At 34.1% G+C, this 23,434-nt stretch overlaps 1 protein-coding gene across 1 annotated transcript in view; it reads left to right on the top strand.

Moving 5' to 3' along the window:
* LOC141342476 (mannosyl-oligosaccharide 1,2-alpha-mannosidase IA) overlaps window positions 1–23,434 on the top strand; it is a 308,562-nt gene that overhangs the window by 202,236 nt on the left and 82,892 nt on the right. Inside the window, exon 3 of the mRNA XM_073846931.1 lies at window positions 8,428–8,543. Within this exon, the coding sequence (XP_073703032.1) occupies window positions 8,428–8,543 (116 nt within the window). The remainder of the gene's footprint in view (window positions 1–8,427; window positions 8,544–23,434) is intronic.

Here is a 23,434-nt window from a genome sequence, read left to right as displayed (position 1 = left end):
AAGTTCTTGTACTAATTTGAAATACTAAAATGAAAAGATATATATACTTTTTTTAATCATAGTAAGAATATAGATACTAAAAAAACTTAAAACAATTGAATTTTAAAGTATTGAGTTGAAGTACTAAAATTACAGAAACTAAAACTGAAATAAAAATAATAACATGAATAAATATTTTTTTTAATTCATATTATAAATTGAATTGTTTTACATTTTACAAACTGCATTATTACATTAATTTTTTTTAAATTATTTAAATATAAACTAAGTAATATTTTTTTTTAAATAAATAAAAAATACTAAATCTATACAATTTTTCTCTGCCTAACCCTATACAGGCTACATATAAAAAATTCTCAGTTTATATGGAAGAACTAAAATAAACAAAAAAATGTATATGCAAATATATTATGTATTTAATATATATATATAGTGTTTTTTTAAATAACTAATATTTGACTAAAAACAAAAAAACTAAAGTCAAGTGTGTATATACATATGTGTGTGCGTGTGTTTAGTTTAAGTGGAAGAATTAAATAACTAAAATTAAACTTAAACTAAAAACAAAACTATCAAAGCATATTTAATTTAAATGACTAAAACACAACAAAATAGCTAAAACTGCAACTAAAATGAAAATAAAACATCTAAAAACAAAACCAAACTGACTTACTAAAATAACATTGCAATGCTGTTGCGTCAGATTAACAGCCCTTGTGTTTATGTCTCTAATTTATCTAAAAAGCAAGATATTTTCACACAAAACTGAATTAAACATGAAAAATAACTATTTGTTTTATCAACACACCCCTCAAATGCAACTTTGCAGTGATTATGTCTGGTTGAATAATGCATACTGTTGTACTTGATGGTATGCTGTACAGAGCATAGTGTGCACTGCATAGAGTAAGTACACAGGTGCTGGTGTTGGGGCTCGTGCCCATAATGAATACGATGGCGGAGCGGCGTCTCTCTGGAAAGCTGTGATGGATTGATCTGCTTCTCTCCTCATCCGAGTCTATCAATCAGCGCTGCTTTGCCTGTGTTTTCAATAGGAATTTGCCACGCTTGAGCGCCTCGGCGCCGCCGGCGGCTGCCTCCGGGACCTGCGGCTCGCTGCATTAAAGATCATTTTCTTTCTCCTCCGCCTTCTAAAGTAATTTGTCATCAAATCACAAATATTGCTCACGGAGCAGAGCGCGCCGCTAAATCAAGAGCGTTCCCTGAGCGTTACGGCCTCTTCATCTCGTGTTCAGACACATGTGAGTGAGTGCAAGCCGTTCAGTAGACGTATGGAATGGTTGAGGAGGTCTTTGGTGCATTTGATGTGCTTTTGATAACGAATGGCTTTCATTTGGGCCCAGAAATGAATGGGTTGAATTGTCAGGTTAAAAAAGTGGTTGAGTTGTATGACATGTCAGGAAACCCGTTCAGTGGCCAGATGCTTAAGCCTTTAAGTTAACACTGTGTCTTAATAACTAGTCTGACTAACTAGTATTTATCCAAGGGGTGACAAGGATTATTTTTTTATTATATTTAAAAAAAAAAAAAAAAAAAAAAATATATATATATATATATAATTATTATTATTATTATTTTTTAATATTAACATTTATTTTGTTTTATTAATTAATTAATTGATTTTTATTTATTTATTGTTATTTTATTTTGTTTTTTGTTTTGTTTTGTTTGTAAAAGACCTAAAATAATTTTTTTAAATGATGCGACTAATCTAATTTCAAATAAATAAATAGAATATAAACATTTTTAGTAATATTGTAAATGTTGTTATTTAATATTTACTAAAGTTAATTAATTAATTAATTAATTTGTGGTAAAACAAACAATTAAATGAATAAATAAACATAAATAAAAAATATAAAATACAGTATACAGCATACAGTATTAGAAATATTTTACGTATGAAATTAGCTTTACAAATTATTTGATAATATTGGAAATTTATAGGATAAAGGATTTTTCTTGTTGTGATAAATTTATATATTTTATGTTTATTTATTTATTTGGGAGAATATAAATACATTTTATTAAATTAATATATTCAAATAAAAAACAAGGAGTTGTTGTTATATTTATTTATTTGTTTGTTTAAGGGAAAATAAATAAAGTAATTAATTCAAATAAAATAAGGAATTGTCATACATATTTACTTATTTAATTAGAATTAGTTATTTATTTAAGAGGTAAAACAAACAAACCAATGATTGAATTATTTTTATATTTTCATTTTTATTTTAACTTAAAGTTTGACTTTTGTTCGGCTTTTGTAAAAAAAATTTTTTTATTTTTTTTTATTTTCAATTTTATTTTTAAATACGAATTGTGGCAAGGAATGATTCTCAGTGTGTGTGTATATCATGTATGTGTGTGTATATATATAAATATATATATATATATACATATACACACACACACTGAGAATCATTTTAATTTCTAAAACACATATATATATATATATATATATATATATATTGTGTTTTTTTTTTTTTTTATATTTGACTAAAAAAAATGTATATAAAAATAAATGTATATAAAAAAATTTAGTTTTAAATAACAGTAACGACACTGCATTGCATGATTAAACACCAAAAGCACATGATCTCCACACTCAACACATGATGTGCTTTGATGGAAGGGTTAACGTTGACTTTGTCGGCCCAAACCCGGCTGAAGTCACACATTGAGACAGAAATGTGGAGATGTGTTGAGATTGAAGATCTGATAGCTCGTGACATTCAGCGCTCCTGCTATCGTTCTCATTCCATCACTCGCCGTCTCTGCCTCAGATTAAACTCCAACCAGCTCTGAAAGTGACGAATGTGTGCGAGCGTCTCCGGCCCGTGGCAGAGTCTCCGGAGGCGTCTGATGGCACTCGTCCGTGTGCCACACTGTTACTAATAAGAGGAGCAGGAAATGGGACACGCCTTGGATCCGTAATCACTCCGGGATATCACAGCTCCACATCTCTTTTGACGTCCTCTGCCGGTGACCTCATTAGCCGGACCGTATCGGGATTAAGCCGGGGTCAAAGGTTAAGACGGATCGCGCTCTCCGAGGGGCGTGAAGCTTGATTAGAAAGGAACGATGAGCACAGGGGAAATGAGGAACGACGAACTGTTCCCGGGACGTCCGACGTGATTAGAACTGATAAAGAAGATTGATGTACTGCAGAGAGAATCGAGAGCAGATCGTGTGCTCTACAGGCGCTAGAAACGCTCACACGGGGCCAAGATGTGCAGAGATGGTCTGTAATACATGATAGCAATTTCCAACTCATCTAAATGACACCTAAACCAAGTGACAGTCCCATATTACTCGACAAATTACACTTTAAAGCTGCAGTTTTACCACATAGACACACCTAACATTACACAAATGTACATACATTTTACTAATTATAAAAATTTATTAAAAATAAATGAATACTTTTATTAATCAAGGACGCATTAAATTGATTAAAAGTGACAGTAAAGACATGTATAATGTTACAAAAGGTTTAATTTCTGAAATGTTTAATGTGACACTAAAGACTGGAGTAATGATGCTGAAAATTCAGGTTTGATCACAGAAATAAATTACAGTTTACAAAATATTCACACTGAAAATAGTTATTTGAAATTTGAATAATATTTCAGAATTTTAAGTTTTTTACGATGTTTTTGATCAAATAATTGCAGCCTTCATGAGCCTAAATATGCTTTCATAATTTTTTTTTTTTTTACATTAATTTTGCATGTTTCTATGTATAGGCCTATGTAAAAAAATTATTAAATGTATTTTAATGTATTTTATAGTCTGTTAGTTTTGCACATAATTCTGCTTGCTTACATTAAATATATACATTTTAAATGCATTTTTGACCTTTTTTTCAACTTTGCTCTACCTGATTTCCATTGCATTTTCATTTTTATTTATTTTTTATTAATCTGTTAATTTATAATATAGGTTTTGCACATAATTCTGCTTGCTTACATTAAATATATACATTTTAAGTGCATTTTTGACATTTTTTCACCTTTGCTGTACCTGAATTCCAATGCATTTTCATTTTTTTAATTAATCTGTTCATTTATAATATAGGTTTTGCACAAAATTCTGCTAGTTTACATTAAATCTATACATATTTTAAGTGCATTTTGACATTTTTTCAACTTTGCTGTACCTGAATTCCAATGCATTATAATTTTTTTTTATTAATCTGTTAATTTATAAAATGGGTTTTGCACATAATTCTGCTTGTTTACATTAAATATATACATATTTTAAGTGCGTTTTGACATTTTTTCAACTTTGCTGTACCTGAATTCCAATGCATTTTCACTTTTTTTATTTTTTATTAATCTGTTAATTTATAAAATAGATTTTTGACATAATTCTGCTTGTTTACATTAAATCTACACATATTTTAAGTGCGTTTTGACATTTTTTCAACTTTGCTGTACCTGAATTCCAATGCATTTTCACTTTTTTATTTTTTATTAATCTGTTAATTTATAAAATAGATTTTGCACATAATTCTGCTTGTTTACATTAAATATATACATATTTTAAGTGCGTTTTGACTTTTTTTTCAACTTTGCTGTGCCTGAATTCCAATGCATTATAATTTTTTTTTTATTAATCTGTTAATTTATAAAATAGGTTTTGCACATAATTCTGCTTGTTTACATTAAATATATACATATTTTAAGTGCGTTTTGACATTTTTTCAACTTTGCTGTACCTGAATTCCAATGCATTTTCACTTTTTTTATTTTTTTTATTAATCTGTTAATTTATAAAATAGATTTTGCACATAATTCTGCTTGTTTACATTAAATCTACACATATTTTAAGTGCGTTTTGACATTTTTTCAACTTTGCTGTACCTGAATTCCAATGCATTTTCACTTTTTTATTTTTTATTAATCTGTTAATTTATAAAATAGATTTTGCACATAATTCTGCTTGTTTACATTAAATATATACATATTTTAAGTGCGTTTTGACTTTTTTTTCAACTTTGCTGTACCTGAATTCCAATGCATTTTCAATTTTTTTATTAATCTGTTAATTTATAAAATAGGTTTTGCACATAATTCTTCTTGTTTACATTAAATATATACATATTTTAAGTGCATTTTGACATTTTTTCCAACTTTGCTGTACCTGAATTCCAATGCATTTTCACTTTTTTATTTTTTATTAATCTGTTAATTTATAATATAGATTTTGCACAAAATTCTGCTTGTTTACATTAAATCTATACATATTTTAAGTGCATTTTGACATTTTTTCAACTTTGCTGTACCTGAATTCCAATGCATTATATATATATTTTTTTTTATTAATCTGTTAATTTATAAAATGGGTTTTGCACATAATTCTGCTTGTTTACATTAAATATATACATATTTTAAGTGCGTTTTGACATTTTTTCAACTTTGCTGTACCTGAATTCCAATGCATTTTCACTTTTTTTTATTTTTATTAATCTGTTAATTTATAAAATAGCTTTTGCACATAATTCTGCTTGTTTACGTTGAACATTTTACACTAAATCAACATTTACACACATAGTTGCATGCTCAGGGTCCAAAATGAGCACTTGCCATCTGCCAACTGCAAGTAAAATTGGCTTTGGATTTAGTCACCAGTTGGCGTAACACACAACGTAAAACACAACACATGCTTTGAATGAAACTGAAAGAATGATAATCCGACACCTGCTAATAGAAGTGACTCAAAGATCACACGTCCACCTCAGGACCTCAATGCATTATTTATAAACAACGCAAATGTTTCTATGAATTTAATGCTAGTTTTCATACTGTGGCTCTAAGCGTCTCGTCTGGCTCTTATTGATGCTCTGATATGATCAGGCTGCAAGGTTTATGGGCTGATCGCACAACATTTCCTTCATTGTTTGTGCCGGCAGAAATGTTTTTCATGAGCATCCAAACTGACGCAACATCTGAAACACTGCATTTACCTCCAGGAGCCCGAAGCATTATTTGTTAGTTCTCAAAACCATTGCACACTTTTCGACCTTTTTTTTTTTTTTTTTTTGCACACGCAGGTTTGTGCTGGTGTTTTGTGTGCGGCATGGCTTGATAGCAGCGTGTAATATGCAGCATTGCTCACAGTTGCATCACATTATCACACTGGCACACGATGCCCAGGGCTCGCTTTACGCCACGTCTCATTGGCACCCCAGTTTCTTCAAATCCTCTCGTAGTATTTCTAGGGAGGTCATGGGAAAGGCTGTGGCCTGTGGGTGTTGGTTTTTCATCTCTTTTCCACAGTTCTTAAGCTCCTAATTGAAATGCTCATTAAATGTGCAGCGGCTGGGATTATGGGAGTCGACACGCTGCGTATGATTTGAGGTTGAAACACATTGTTTTTATTGCCTCATTTGTTCCCATTGGACGGATGAAATAATTCATTGTTTGTCAGCGTCGTGTATCTACATATAATATGCTTTTCATCTGCTCCGAGGGGCCTGACTTGCCTCCCTGCGCTTTCCCGGAGCAATAAAGAGCTTGTTTTTTTGTGCACATTTTCGACATTAAAGGGGTTGAAGCCCGAGCAATCTCATTTAAGGTCGAGTGAATTAAATGAAAGCCTCTGAATATTTTTCATTACGGATGTGAAGTGAATTTAATAACTTCAAATTAAATGCAGCTAAAGCTCTGGAGTCGCGGGGCTCGTCGTGTGAGGCGAGGGAGTAAGGGATGGGAAGTTTTGCTGTTTGAGACCCGTGCACGGACACTTTTGTTTAGGTTCTAGCTAGAGTAAAGCTTGCAACACCAGGCCATGGGTTCGAGTCCCAGGGAATGCATGAACTGAAACATGTCTGTCAAATGCATAAATGTGAATGCACAATACAGTTTATTCCTGCTTTTAGAATCATTAAAATGTTAATTATTTGACCAAAATAAGAGCATGCATGCATAAATGCATGTTATTGTTTATTTAGTACTGACTTGAATACGATATTTCACATAAAATTCCTTCAGCTTTTTGTGTATTTGAACCTTTTCCGACAATGACTGTATGATTTTGAGATCCATCTTTTCACATTGAGGACAGCTAAGGGACTCATTTGCAACTATTAGAGAAGGTTTCAAATGCTCACTGATGCTCCAGAAGGAAACACCATGCATTAAAAGCCAGGGGGAATTTGAAGATCAGGGTAAATTTAACTTATTTTGTCTTCTGGGAAACATCTTCTGTAGCCTCTGAAGTTGCATATGAGTCTCTCAGTTATCCTCAGTGTGAAAAGATGCATCTCAAAATCATACAGTCATTGTTGGAATGGGTTCAAATCATTTTAACATGAAAAAGCTAAATAAAACAGTATAAAACCTGGAACATTTTATTGATTTACTGACTATAGACCCATGAATGATGTAAAATTATTGAAATATCAATCTAGAATCTAAGATGCACAAAAAAGTTTAGGAATCTCTGCTTTTTTTATAATTCCTGAAATGTACTTAAATTTAGTTTTTAGTGTTTTAATGTTCTTTTTTTTCTTTTTGTGTTAATTTAATTTAATAATTATTTAATTTAAATTGATTATTGAATATAATTATTTAATTTAATTAAATTTTTCATTTGATTTCTTTTTTTAAACAAAGTATATATTTATCAGCTTTTTATCATCCAATATTAGTGGACATTTTACCTATTATCTTGAGATTTTTGGTGAACTTTTTCTAAGAGATTTACCTTTGAAACTAGAGATTTACTTGTTTAATTTAAAATAGCATGCTAGCAGATTAATCTTACTAGTTCTGCTATATAAAGATATGCCAGAAATAGTATAATATGCCAAAAATTCTATTTTAGATTCAGCCAGTGAATCTCACATGCAACAAAAGTGAAAACAAAAAGCTATGATTTGATCTAGTTTAATGTAATTTAATCCCAAACCAACACTAACAATATGACTAATACTAATACAAATCTAATGTTTGCTGCATGTTTTCATACCGAAGTCCATTTCCACCACTGATTAAAAAAAAGAAAAGTAATCGTGACTTTTTATCTCACAATTCAGACTTTTTTTTCCCAATTGCTAGACGTAAACTGATTTTATTTTCTCATAATTGCATGATATAAACTTTTTTCCTCACAATTGCAAGTTTATATTATAATTCTGATTTTATTTTCTCAGAATTGCAACTATTTTTCAGGATTGCACTTCTGACTTATTCTCATGTTTTTCATGTGGCATTTCAAAAGACAATGTCTGCTTGTAAGGATATTCTTGTTTACTTTTGTTTGATAAACAGCTAGTGCTTTATTGCTTTATTGGGACATCCAAAGTAAAATCTGCTGTGTGAAACTAACCAGTTTAGAACTGCTATGTATTTCAGTATTTCTTAAAATGTAAACATGTATTGTGTGTTGTGTTTGCAGGTGGACTCAGAGGAGCTTCTATCGTGGATTCTCTGGATACGCTGTACATCATGGGTCTGATGGAGGAGTATGAGGAAGCCAAGGAGTGGGTCCAAAACAACCTGGAGCTGAACTCGGTGAGTCAACACAGTTGGGTTGTTCTTTTGTGGATTAGTAGCTCTGAATTAGCTGTGAATCTCATGCTGTCTGAAGCACTTGTGTAAAAGCCTTTCTATTGATCTGGAGCTGCCCTGGAATCAATTGTTTCTTTTAACCAACATCCAGTCCAGGGAATTGAGACAGTTTTGGTCCAAATCAAACATTCGTGAGTGGATGAAAGGCCTCTGTTGTGGCTTTGTGTTGACCTGACTAGTTCTTTCAGAGTGCTTTCAGGACTTAATAGATGAGCTGGAGAGGTTTCTTCTTTAACGAATTGTCCTGTGATATTAGACATCTAAAGTAATGTAGAATGAGCATTCACTCACTGATGGACAGCTCTGAGGGCAAACTAAGAATTGCAGTGTACTAACTAAAGTAGATGAAATTAGATTACAACTGGCGCGTCTGCAAAACTTACAGTTGTGATGCAAAGATGTTGCTAAGTTGTTGCTTAGAATAACTAAATAGTTGCTATAGGTTACTAGGATTTTGTGGGTAGTTGCTATGCCATTGCTTATGTGTTCTGAATGGTTGCTATGGTCTTGCTAGCATACTGGGATGATGTGGGTAGTTAGTATACAATTGCTTAAGTGTTCTAAATAGTTGCTAGCATACTAGGATGATGTGGGTGGTTGCTTTGCCATTGCTTATGTGTTCTAAATGGTTGCTAGGGTGTTGCTAGGATACAAGGATGTTGTGGGTGGTTGCTTTGCCATTGCTTATGTGTTCTAAATGGTTGCTAGGGTGTTGCTAGGGTACAAGGATGTTGTGGGTGGTTGCTATGCCATTGCTTATGTGTACTAATTATGGTTCCTAGGGTGTTGCTAGGATACTAGGAGGTTGTGGGTGGTTGTTTTGCCATTGCTTACATGCTCTAAATGGTTGCTAGGATACAAGTATGTTGTGGGCAGTTGCTAGGCTGTTGTTAAGGGATTGCTTATGTGTTCTAAATGGTTGCTATGGCATTTCTAAGATATTAGAATGTTATGGGTAGTTGCTAGGCCATATTCTGAATGGTTGCTAGAGTGTTGTTATGATACTGTTGCTAGGCTGTTACTTAGGTGTTCTGAATGGTTGCTGGGGTATTGCTTAGAGGTTCCAAATGGTTGCTAGGATAATATGATGTTGTTGGTAGTTGTTAGGCAAACTCTAAGTAGTTGCTTTAAGGTTCTGAATGGTTGCTAGAGTATTGCTAGGACAATACAATGTTGTAGTAGTTGCTAGGCTGTTGCTACGTGGTTGCTTAGAGGTTCTGAATAGTTGATAGGTTGTTGCTAGGATAATATGATGTTGTGGTACACTGTAAAAAATTTGCTGTAGTTCTGCAGCTGGTTGCCAGTAACTTACTGTAGATTTTTAATTTATGTTATTTACTGGCAACAGTTTGTTCAAAGTTAAATGAACATTAAACATTAACAAGTCTTTGTCTTTACAGAATAAAACTATAAAATAACAACCTACTGCAAAGCATTCTGGGAACCAGAAACCTTCATCAACCTTTTTCTGTTTTTTTCCTTCAGATTTTGGTTCCCAGAATGCTTTGCATGAGGCTGTTATTTTAGTTTTATTCTGTAAAGATAAAGACTTGTTAATGTTTAATGTTCAATTAACTTTGAACAAACTGTTGCCAGTAAATAGCATAAATTAAAATCTACAGTAAGTTACTGGCAACCAGCTGCCAGTAATACTGTAATTTCTACAGATTTTGTTTACAGTGTAGTTGCTATGCTGTTGCTTAGAAGTTCTGATTGGTTGTTAGAGTGTTGCTAGGATAATATGATGTTGTGGTAGTTGCTAGGCTGATGTGGTGGATGCTTAGAGGTGCTGAATAGTTGCTAAGATGCTATGATGCTGTGGGTAGTTGTTAAGCTGTTGCCAAGTGGTAACTTAGATGTTCTGAATGGTTGCTAAAGTGTTGCTAGGATAATTTGACATTGTGGAATTTGCTAGGCTGTTTCTAAGTGGTTGCTTATAGCTTCTGAATGGTTGTTAGGGTTTTGTTAAGATGATAGAATGTTGAGGTAGTTTCTAGGCTGTTGCTAAGCGGTTTCTTAGAGGTTCTGAACGGTTGCTAGGGTGTTGCTAGGAAGACATAATGTTGAGGCAGTTGGTAGGTTGTTGCTAAATGGTTGCTTAGAGGTGCTGAATAGTTGCTAAGATATTAGGATGTTGTGGGTAGTTGTTAGGCTGTTGCTAAGTGGTAACTTAGATGTTCTGAATGGTTGCTAGGGTGTTGCTAGGATAATTTGATGTTGTGGAAGTTGCTAGGCTGTTGCTAAGTGGTTGCTTAGAGGTTCTGAATGGTTGCTAGGGTGTTGCTAGGATAATAGGATGTTGAGGTAGTTTCTAGGCTGTTGCTAAGTGGTTGCTTAGAGGCTCTGAACGGTTGCTAGGGTGTTGCTAGGATAATTTGATGATGTGGAATTTGCTAGGCTGTTTCTAAGTGGTTGCTTAGAGGTTCTGAATGGTTTCTAGGGTGTTGCTAGGATAATAGGATGTTGTGTGTAGTTGCTAGGCAATCACTAAGTGGATGCTTTAAGGTTCTGAAAGGTTGCTAGGGGGTTGCTAGGATAGTAGGGTGTTGTGGAAGTTGCTAAGCTGTTGCTTATGCATAATGTTTGTAAACATTTTTATTTTATTTTAGATAAAGCCCTAATAGTTGTGCATTATAAAAATAGCTGGGTTGTACCACTTGAACTTTTCTACTTTGATAACTAGTAGTGTGACTTTTCCAACTCTTGATATTGAGATTTGTGACAGTGTAAAATGGCTTGTTAAATGTGTCATTGGCGTGTTTGAGCTGCTGTCATTGCTCAAGCAGAACGCTCTTATTGCATTCTGATGCAAGGCAGAAAACTGCTCGGATCTTTCCTGAAGCTCTTTTGGCAGTTCATTAACGGCACCAGTGCTGTTTTGAATGCTGTGTCAGTGATGCATGTAAATGATGCCTTCTGATTGGTTCTTCTGAGTGTTTATAAAAGTGTGTCAATTCCTCTTCCTGTTCAGAATTGTACACACACACAGTTGTGCAGTAATTAGATCGCTATGGCAGGACTGTGATGAACGTCCTGCAGGATCAGCAACAATCTCTCTCTCTCGGTCTCTCTATCAAGAGTTCAGAGTCCGGTGGTGTAGCAGTAAAGCGTCTGATGAGGTGTTTGATGGCGAGTTTGTCATGAAGACTCGCGGTGTAGATTTACTCTGCACACTTTGTCATAGAGAGTCAGCCTCCTCCGTCACTCCCGCAGCTTTCAATCAATCTCTTGCCGCAGTCTTCGCTCTTTAGCTGACAATTTGCTCACTGATGGAGAGCAGAGCACTTTGGTGCACGACCGTCATGCTCCATGACTGGGGAACCACGCCAGAGAGTCTCTAATCGAAGCAGAAGATGGCAGCCGATGCGTCTGTATCAGTGTGGAAGAGACTTACAGTCGACAAATCAAAAGTTTAGAGTTGGAGGCCGATAGTTCAGCCAGGCCAATCAGTCCGATGGGCATCGGGCCGTAACCGTGAGCGTTTGACCAACTAAACAGGTGTTAGCGCCTCCTAGTGTCAGTTTCAAGTTTAATGAGACGCCAGGAGATGATATATATCTGAATTCTGACAGAATATTGTGCACATTTAGTAATTTAGTAAATCTTTACAGAGGAAAATATTTGAATTAATTACTTCTTTTATTCAAATATTATTTAGTGTGTTTGGTAAATGTTTTGACATAATATTGTGTATTTATTTGTTTGCTTCTCTGTCTTTATGGAGAAAAATTGAACTGATTCAAATATGATTCAGATTTTTTTGCAAGTTTAGTACATTTTGACAGAATATTGTGCAAATGTATTTGTTTCTTTATTTGTTCAATATGGAGGAAAATATTTGAACTAATTACATTGGATTTTATATTTTAAATATTATTTAGTGTGTTTTGAAAATGTTGACCATATTTTCTGAATTTAATTATTATTTTAGTGCATTTAATTATTATTTTTAATTTAATTATTATTTTAGTGCATACATCTACTACTTTAAAAAGTATTTAGTATATTAAGTCATTTTAGACATAGTGTAACTACATTTAAATTAGTTAATTTATTCATTCATTCATTAATTTACTGTAGTGCAGATTTTTTTAAACTACTTTTCCAAACTTTGTCTGAAATGCAATTTTCAAACAGCTTATCTGTTAAACTGATGTGTTGTTTATGATGTTTAAAAAGTCTGAAAGTGCTTTATTTACTTCGCCTTTCACTCATGCTGGAGAAACCCATCAGAAATTCACATCTCAGCACTTCTCCTGTTTCTTCCTCCTCTCCTCCGCTGATACTAATCAGACACTTAAGTGCTTCTGCTTCCCTGAGATGTTTGTAGCTCATAAATATGTGTGTGTGTGTGTGTGTGTGTGTGTGTATATATATATATATATATATATATGTATGTATGTATGTATGTATATACAGGGGCGCCGCTCGCTATTTTGGGCCCTATGACAAAATATGAGGTTGGGCCCCCCCCTACCACACAAAAGCAGATCTCTGAGGGCCCCTACAGGGCATGGGCCCTTAAAATTGTCCTAACTTTCCCCCCTTAGCGGCGCCCCTGTGTGTGATTATGTATATATAAGTGTGTGTGTGTGTGTGTGTACCTGGTATTCATCACGTTGTGGGGACCAAATGTCCCCACAAGGATAGGAATACCAGTAGATTTTGATCTTGTGGGGACATTTCTTAGGTCCCCATGAGGAAACAGGCTTATAAATCATGCACAATGAGTTTTTTTGAGGAAGTAAAAGTGTGCACAATCTCCTGTGAGGGCTAGGTTTAGGTGTAGGGTAGGTGTAGGGCCATAGAAAGTACGGTTTGTACAGTATGAAAACCATTACGCCTATGGAATGTCCCCATAAAACATGTAAACCCAACATGTGTGTGTGTGTGTGTGTGTGTGTGTGTGTGTGTGTGTGTGTGTGTGTGTGACTCAGTCTGCCATCCAATGATGTAGTCAGATGTTTGATGGATCTGTGCGGCGGGAATATCGGACATTGCGAGGCGAAGGCGAGCGAGATTGAGGGTTTTGATGGGGTCAGACGAGAGGAAGAAAGAATGACTTTCCAGATCCAGCCAGTCAAATGTGATGCAGCACGGATCTTGTAGAATGACGCCGAGATTTGTCTTCCAAATAGCCGGCATCCGTGAGCAGAATGACTCTGCATATTTCACACCCGCGTGGGCTGGAATGAGCAATCGCGAGTTAATCCTAGCTTTAGCACGAGGCCGAGCGGCCAGGACGGTGTCGAGAGCATTTATCTTGAGGTTTGAAAGTGAATTTATTCTGGGGAATGACTCTTGGTTTTTTTTGGGAGAGGGGTTCGGGCCAAACGCAAACAGAGCAGAATCCTAATGTCCGTGTTTATACTGCGGGACGGTAATCTGATTAGTTCCATTCTGTGCTGCTGATGTGATTCACCGCCGCTCGCCTCAAATCAGCCAATCGCAGTCTCAACATAAAGGGTAATTGGAGGGAATTTCTGCTCTCCAAGAAGCATTTTCTCATTACCATCTCTGATTTGATTGCCCTATTCAGTCTTTCAGATTCTCAGGCACACAGAAATGCATTGGCTTGTTGGTGAATTTGATGGTGGCCCATGGCAGAGCTGATTGGCTCTGCTCCTGCGGCTCATTAACATGACTGGCACTTTTTTCGAGGTGACTCAACACTTCCATTCACACCTGAGAGTGCAAAAACAACCTGTTTCATGTGCGCTTACCAGGCTGACACAAAATGTGTTAAGAGTGTTTTGCTAATGTTCCTATTAAGTTATGATACAACAGATCTAACAATGATTAAAAATAAAATATACAATTATTTTTACATTATATACTGATGAATTGAACTGTTTTCAATTGATTTCCTATTAAACTGTCACCAATTGAACTGCAGTGGTCCAACTATTTTAGATATAGTAAATGCGTTCATTTCAGGTTTGTGAACCATTTGATTCAAAACGGGACTTCGTTATGGTTTCACAAATCATTTGATTCAGATTGGAACTTTGGTGCAAGTTTATGAACCATTTGATTCAGATTGGGACTTCAGTGTGTTTTCATGAATCATTTGATTCAAATCAGGGCTTTGGTGTGGGTTTATGAATCATTTGATTCAGATTAAGACTTCAGTGAGGGTTTGTGAATCATTTGATTCAGATTGGAACTTTGGTGCAAGTTTATGAACCATTTGATTCAGATTGGGACTTCAATGTGTGTTCATGAATCATTTGATTCAAATCAGGACTTTGGTGCGAGTTTGTGAATCATTTGATTCAGATTAAGACTTCAGTGCGGGTTTGTGAATCATTTGATTCAGATTGGAACTTTGGTGCAGATTTGGAAATCATTTGATTCAGATTGGAACTTTGGTGCAGATTTGGAAATCATTTGATTCAGATTGGAACTTTGGTGCGGGTTTGTGAATCATTTGGTTCAGATTGGAACTTTGGTGTGGGTTTATGAATCTTTTGATTCAGATTAAGACTTCAGTGCGGGTTTGTGAATCATTTGATTCAGATTGTAACTGGTGTGGGTTTGTGAATCATTTGATTCAGATTGGAACTTTGGTGCGGGTTTGTGAATCATTTGATTCAGATTAAGACTTCAGTGCGGGTTTGTGAATCATTTGATTCAGATTGGAACTTTGGTGCAGATTTGGAAATCATTTGATTCAGATTGTAACTTTGGTGTGGGTTTGTGAATCATTTGATTCAGATTGGAACTTTGGTGCGGGTTTGTGAATCATTTGATTCAGATTGGGACTTCATTGAGTGTTCATGAATCTTTTGATTCAGATTGGGACTTCATTGAGTGTTCATGAATCTTTTGATTCAGATTGGAACTTTGGTGCGGGTTTGTGAATCATTTGATTCAGAATGGAACTCTGGTGTGGGTTGTTGAATCATTTGATTCAGATTGGAACATTGGTGCGGGTTTGTGAATCATTTGATTCAGATTGGAACTTTGGTGCGGGTTTGTGAATCATTTGATTCAGATTGGAACATTGGTGCGGGTTTGTGAATCATTTGATTCAGATTGGAACATTGGTGCGGGTTTGTGAATCATTTGATTCAGATTGGAACATTGGTGCGGGTTTGTGAATCATTTGATTCAGATTGGAACTTTGGTGTGGGTTGTTGAATCATTTGATTCAGATTGGAACATTGGTGCGGGTTTGTGAATCATTTGATTCAGATTGGAACATTGGTGCGGGTTTGTGAATCATTTGATTCAGATTGGAACTTTGGTGTGGGTTGTTGAATCATTTGATTAAGATTGGAACATTGGTGCGGGTTTGTGAATCATTTGATTCAGATTGGAACATTGGTGCGGGTTTGTGAATCATTTGATTCAGATTGGAACTTTGGTGCGGGTTTGTGAATCATTTGATTCAGATTGGAACTTTGGTGCAAGTTTATGAACCATTTGATTCAGATTGGAACTTTGGTGCAAGTTTATGAACCATTTGATTCAGATTGGAACATTGGTGCGGGTTTGTGAATCATTTGATTCAGATTAAGACTTCAGTGCGGGTTTGTGAATCATTTGTTTCAGATTAGAACTTTGGTGTGGGTTTGTGAATCATTTGATTCAGATTGGAACTTTGGTGCAGGTTTGTGAACCATTTGATTCAGATCGGGACTTTGGTGCAAGTTTGGTGCCGCTCGCAAAAAAAGGGTAATTGAAGTCAATTTCTGCTCTCCAAGAAGCATTTTCATATTACAGACTCTGATTTGATTGTCCTATTCAGTCTTTCAGATTCTCAGGCACACAGAAATGCATTGGCTTGTTAGTGAATTTGATGGTGGCCCATGGCAGAGCTGATTGGCTCTGCTTCTTCAGCTCATTAACGTGACTGGCACTTTTTTCGAGGTGACTCAACACTTCCATTCACACCTGAAAGTGTTACGACTGCAAAAACAACCTGTGTTTCAGGTGCGCTTACCAGACTGACACAAAATGTGCTAAGAGCGTTTTGCTAATGTTCCTATTAAGTTATGATACAACTGCTATAACAATAATTTTCTCAAATATTTATTGCAATGTGTACTGCTAAATTGAACATTCACTTCAGTGTTTTCAATTGATTTCCTATTGAACTGTCACCAACTGAACTACAGTTCTCAAACTATTTAAAATATAGTGAATTCATTAATTTTTGAATTTCAACATCGCTTGTAATGATTTTAAAAAGCATGTGTAGTGATGGGTGAAACTGAGCTTTTCGAAACTTTGAATCAGTTAAGTAAATGATTCACTTTTTCGAAGTATGAATGATTTTATTCACACCTATCTTTAATTGTTTGATTTGATTTAACAAATCATTTGTTTTGATTAGGACTTCAGAGTGCGTATTGAACTTTGAACTTTTGATTCAGATTGAGACTTCAGTGCGGGTTCACAAATCATTTGATTCAGATTGAGACCAGTGCAGGTTCACAAATCATTTGATTCAGGGTTCATGAATAATTTGATCCAAAATGGGACTTTGGTGCGGGTTTGTGAATCATTTGATTCAGAACAGGACTTCAGTGTGGGTTTGCAAATCATTTGATTCAGATTAAGACTTCAGTGTGGGTTCGCAAATCAGTTGATTCAGTTTGTGAATCATTTGATTCAGAACAGGACTTCGGATTGGGTTTGTGAACCATTTGATTCAAAACGGGACTTCAGTGTGGTTTCACAAATCATTAGATTCAGCTTGGGACTTCAGTGTGCGTTCACAAATCATTTGATTCAGATTGGAACTTCGGTGCAAGTTTGTGAACCATTTGATTCAGATTGTGATTTCGGTGCAAGTTTGTGAACCATTTGATTCAGATCAGGACTTTCGTGTAGGTTTGTGAAAAATTTGATTCAGATCGGGACTTCGGTGTAGGTTTTATGAATCATTTGATTCAGATTGAGACTTCAGTGTAGGCTCATGAATCATTTAATTCAGATTGAGACTTCGGTGCAAGTTCACAAATCATTTGATTCAGATTGGGACTTCAGTGTAGGTTTGCAAATTGTTTGATTCAAAACGGGACTTCGGTGCGGGTTCGTGAATCATTTAATTCAGAACGGGACTTCAGTGTGGGTTTGCAAATCATTTGATTCAGATTGGGACTCCAGTGTGGATTCATAAATCATTTGATTCAGATTGGGACTTCAGTGTAGGTTTGCAAATCATTTGATTTAGATTGGGAATTTAGAATGTGTATTGCAAATCCTTTGATTTAGGTCAGAACTTTGGAGCGAGTTTGTGAATCTTTTGATCCAGAGTGGGTTTGCGAATCATTTTGTGAATTGAATGATTCATGAGCCACGCTAAAATTATGGTTCGTGATTCATTATTCAGATCATGACTATGGAACTATTTGATTTAGATCGAAACTTTAGAGTGGGTTCGCAAATCTTTTGATTCGGATTGGGACTTCTGTGTAGGTTTGCGAATCATTTGATTCAGATTAGAACTAAGGTGCGGGTTTATGAATCATTTGATTCAGATTAGGCCTCAATTAGGGGTGGGGAAAAAAATCGATATTGCAATATATTGTTGTGCTCTGTCGCAATAAATAATCGATACACCAACGGCCAATATCGATATTTTATTACAACACGAAATTATTAATTTACCCGTTGTCAGTGTCACTGTCACTACCCAATATCTACCATTCTGTTTGCGGGGGGCGTTGTTCGAGTAAATAGGGGTAAAGAGGCGGAAGCAGCGGCCAGTGAAGAACAAAAGTTAACTAACAATGACAGAGAAAAAGCACAGAAAAAAGACAAGCGAGAAAAATGGCGGAAAATAACGAAAAACAAATCAAAGACCGCTAGTTTCCACTCTGAAGTGTGGAGACACTTCGGGTTTTACGAGACAGTCGACAGAAACTGCATATCTGCAAGTGTGCCATCAGCGAGAATCTTTTCTACCACCGGTGAATAGAATCATTTGAATCGTTTGATTCAGAACGGGACTTCAGTGCAGGTTTGTGAATCATTTGATTCAGATTAATATCAGTCAGAAAGTCTCTTCGTGTTTAAATATTCTGCTGTCTACTATATAAACATCATAAACCTGCTTGCCAATTCCCATCGCTCATTTGAGCTGAATGTTTTCAGGGTGTGTTGCATCAGAAGTGCCCAGCATCCTCTGTTGTGCTGAGTGTTTCTATAAAGCATCTTTCTTCAGATCTCTTTGATTGTCTAAGATGTTGTGTGCGGTGAACACAGCAGACATGAGAGCCCTCTTTCTCTCCGCTGGTCTCCCGATCAAACCCAGCACAGCAGAACAAATGGAGACGCATTAATGAAGTCCTACAGGCAGTGGATGGATTCTGTCATTGTCTGCATCATGCTCCGCTTCCTCCTCTTTCTTCTCTTCTCTTCTACAGCAGGAGCTTGTTGCTATGGAAGCCCTGTTTGATTCAGAGCAAATAAAGCTCCGTTTGCTCTCAGAGCTCCTCATCACCTCACTGGTCCTGTCATCCAAAATTAGATTCGAAGAATCGGCTTGCTTTCAATTCGTAGGAATTTGAATTGGCCGGTTGGACTTTGAATGACAGGAACATTCATTCACTGAATTGTAATTCAGAGAAATTCATCAGGTTATGCTTTCTTAGAAATGTAGAGTTCTTCAGCTCTGGAACATAAACGTTCATTTATTAAATATGATGAGATATATAAAGGAATCTCATATGGGTGAATGTTTAAACTTTTAAAATTAAATTCTGTATCCTGTTTGCTACCCAATTCCATTTCAATTAAAATTTGAATTCAGTTAAGAATAGCACACAATTTGGGTATTTTAAATTGGGACTTTTACAGAAATTATCTCCCCCAAAGTGTTAATACTAATATAAAATGTTAAATATTTTTATTAAATATTTTTAATTTTTATTTTTATTATAAAAAAATAAATATAAATATATACATAAATCTTTTACCTTTTTTATTAGTTTTCATTATCATTTTAGTGTAAGTTTTAGTGATTGTATGTGCCATTTTATTTATTTGGTTTTTTTAATTTATTTATATATGTATAATTTACTTTTTTGTAATTTAAGTTTTAGACATTTTATTCGTCCTTATTAATATTATTGTTATTAGTCCTTTTGTCATTTTCATTTGTTTAGCTTTTATCTTTTTTATGTACTTTTGTCTATTGTTTCCTTTGTCTTCTAATATTAGTATAATAAATACTATTATGCTGTTGATTAATCAGTAATTTATTATTTTTTTATATTTATAAAATGTATAGTTTTCTTTTTCTGTTTTATGTGCTTTTTCTATTTTCTTTAGGTTTTGTTATTTTAGTGTTATTTATATTCTATTATGCCATTTATTACTGTTGAATATTTTAATTCATTATTTATTTATTTATTTATTTATTATAATTTTAGTTCAGGTTTTAGACATTTTAATATGTCCTTTAGTCATTTTCATTAGTTTAGCTTTTATCTTTGTTTTGTTTTGTTTTTTAATGTTTTATTATGTACTTTTGTCTATTGTCTCTTTTGTCTTGTTATTTTAATGTAATGGATACTATGATATTGATTAATTAATGAATTATAATTTAAGTTAAAGTTTTAGATATTTTAATGTCTTTTTGTCATTTTCATTCGTTTTTTTTAATATATATCTTTACTTATTTATTTTTCATTATGTTTAGTACTTCAGCTTATACTTACATGTTTCAGTTCATTTTTAACATCTCTAAATAAATAATCAAAATTTTTGTAATTGTTAATATTTGCATTTTATTTCAGCTTTATTTCAAATACCCACGATAGTTTTTGAATAGTTTTAGTAAACAATCTAATCTTTAGTAAACACTAAATCACTATAACTTTCAAAAGAAGCTTTTCTCTTTTTAGCTATAAAAGCATTTGTCTCCATTATAATTCACTATTTCACTTTTTTTAGCCATGTAACTCTCTAACTTCCCAGTATCTGTAGTGAAAACCAATAAAATCTTCATCTCGCTCCTATGGGACGTCCCATTCATCATGTCTGAATGATTAACAGTAACTGAGGGGGCGGAGCTTAGCAAAGGACCAATTAATCTGGAATATTCCATGCTTTTGATGTTCATTCACTCAGACGTCAGTCGCGTTTCTGCATGGACACGGTTGACATTTTCAGAGATTTGATTCTGAATGAGCATTTGACATTATTGCTTATCTAACCATAGAGCGCAAATGATCTTCCACGGGAAGATACGCATCCTTTGAAGAGGCAAAATAAGAGGGCGGATAATTAGCGTGTTCTTTGAGCTCTTGAATGGAGACTTCCTCACTGAGAGTCTCTCCTGGGCGTCATCTGAGGAGAGAGACGGCACAAACTGATGGGGTTTCCCTCAATACAGCTCCTGCATCTGGAGATGACCTTTATGCAGTTTGCAAAGCTAAATGAGAGGATGTCATTTTGTGTTTTTTAATGACTTTGTGGTCACAGTTTCTGTTCGGCAGAGTAGACCTTTGGTATTATCAGTGCACCGATTGGGAAATCTGAGACTGATATTGATTTTCTAACACGCTTTCTCAGTCTATCTGCCACTGCTTATGTTACTTCAGGTATGATCAGTTTTTCATTTCTATTTGCTTTCAATTCATTAAAATCAATCAAATCAATTATTTTATTTTATTGAATTGAACAGGGTCAATAAAATAGAAATAAAAACAGAAAATAAAATAATGCTAAAATTACATTATTTTCATTTCGTATTTTTCCCGCCAATTCTTAAGGCCTGATTTTTTAAGTTTTATTTTATTTTATTTTATTTGTTGAAATTACAATTTTTATTTTGTATTTTATATGCCAGTTCTCAAGGCCTGTTTTTTTTATATAATTTTATTTGATTTTTTATTTATGTTATTTTATTTTTCTATTTGTTTTTTTTTTTTGACCATGGCTGAAATTACACTTATTGTAACAATTTTAATTTCGCATTTTACCTGCCAATTCTCAAGGCCTTTTTTTATAATTACTTAATTACTTTATTTCAGCTAGTTTATTTTCATTTAGTTTAACTTAAGATGTACTAAAATAACTACAACTGAAATGAAATTATATTAAAAAAAAAATATATATATATATATATATATATATATATATATATATATATATATATAATTTTTTTTTTTTTTTTTTTTTTTTTTTTAACGTTTGAGACATTGTATTTTATTATACTTATTTATTTATTTAATTTTTGACCAGGGCTAAAATGGCCCTTTTAACAATTTCAATTTTATATTTTACCTGCCAATTCTTTCTCAAGACCTGTTTTTTGTAAATAATATTATTTATTTGACCATGGCTTTTTATTTTATTTTATTTTATTTATTTATTTATTTATTTTAATTTTTTTTATTTATTTTTTTTGCCAGGGCTGCAATGACACTTATTATGACAATTTTCATTTCATATTTTACCTGCCAATTCTCAAAGCAATTCTCATTATCATAATGCAAAATATCATTACTATAATTAAACAAATCTAGCATTATATAAAATTGTACTCTACATTTAGAATTGTACTCAGAATTCTGGTATTTTGCAAATGCAAGTATTTATACAACATGCTATGTCTATACTGCCTTTAATTAATGTTGATTAAAATTTTAAAAATGCATTACACAAAATAGGAATTTTGGGGGGTGTAAAATTTGTCAAAGCACACATTTTCTAAAGTAGGCTTAATTTTGTATACAAAAATATCATTTGTAAATATGTAGCCTGGACATTATTCATAACAGAATGTGTAATTCATCCCCCAAAAAAGTCAACGCCTTCAACTGAGGCATGATATTGAGCTGTGAATCAGAAAGTTCCTCTGTAGAGTTAGATTTGAATAAATGTTTATTGACTCAAGAGTTTAAAGTCAGTTCTCCGGTGAAGCCCAAAGCCTTTGCAGCTCGTATCAGTTTTACGAACACTAAAGTTAACAACCAAACAAAACCTCTGATGGCAGAGCGCTGAGTAAATCACACCGCTGGCATCAAGGGCCCCTGGCGACAAATAAATGTGTGTTCAAAATCTTTCCTCAGTGTTTCTTCCAGACTTCTATTTATTTCTTAATAGTTCAATTAGTCTTCCAGATTGCAGTTTAATGAATTTCAATTTGATCTTGATGAAGTCGAAATCTGATCCTCAGTTGTCTGTCGCCTCAGCAGAATCCCCTCGGCGGCTGACGTGTGAACAGACTATCCAATGTGGCTATGGCAGGTTTGTTTGCTTGTGAATTTAATTAACTCGCCATTACGTGTCGAAGTGCTGGAGATTGTGCGGCAAATGAAATCAGATGCATCATAGGCTCTGTTTACACTGATAGGAATAGTTCACCCAAAAATGAAAATTACCCTCAGGCCGTCCAAGATGTAGATGAATGAGTTTTTTTCTTCATCAGATTTAGAGAAATGTGTCATTCCATCACTTGCTCGCCAATGGATGTGAATGGGTGCCGTCAGAATGAAAGTCCAAACAGCTGATGAAAACTAATAGAAAATCTTAATGATCCAAACGTGAGTTGAGAAGACAAAAGCTGTGTGTTTGTAAGAAACAAATCCATCATTAAGATGTTTTTAACTAAAGTCCATAATCCATAATAACACTTCCTTCAGTAAAAAAAGTCACCTTGTCTGAATCAGGAGAGAAATCTGCACAGATCAAGCACCATTTACAAGACAAAACAGCTTTAATTTGTAATTTGTTGTTGGATTTTGATGTGAGAGACAACAGGAGATGGATCTTTTTCATTGGAGGAAGCAGTATTATGATTTAATGGTTTAAAGTTAAAAACGCTCTAATAATAGGTTTGTTTCTTACGAACACACAGCTTTTGGTTTCTC

Source organism: Garra rufa, chromosome 9 (genome assembly GCF_049309525.1).
Source record: "Garra rufa chromosome 9, GarRuf1.0, whole genome shotgun sequence".
Classification (NCBI taxonomy): domain Eukaryota; kingdom Metazoa; phylum Chordata; class Actinopteri; order Cypriniformes; family Cyprinidae; genus Garra; species Garra rufa.
The sequence above is the reverse complement of the archived record's forward strand: the minus strand, read 5'-3'. Positions and strand labels throughout refer to the sequence as shown.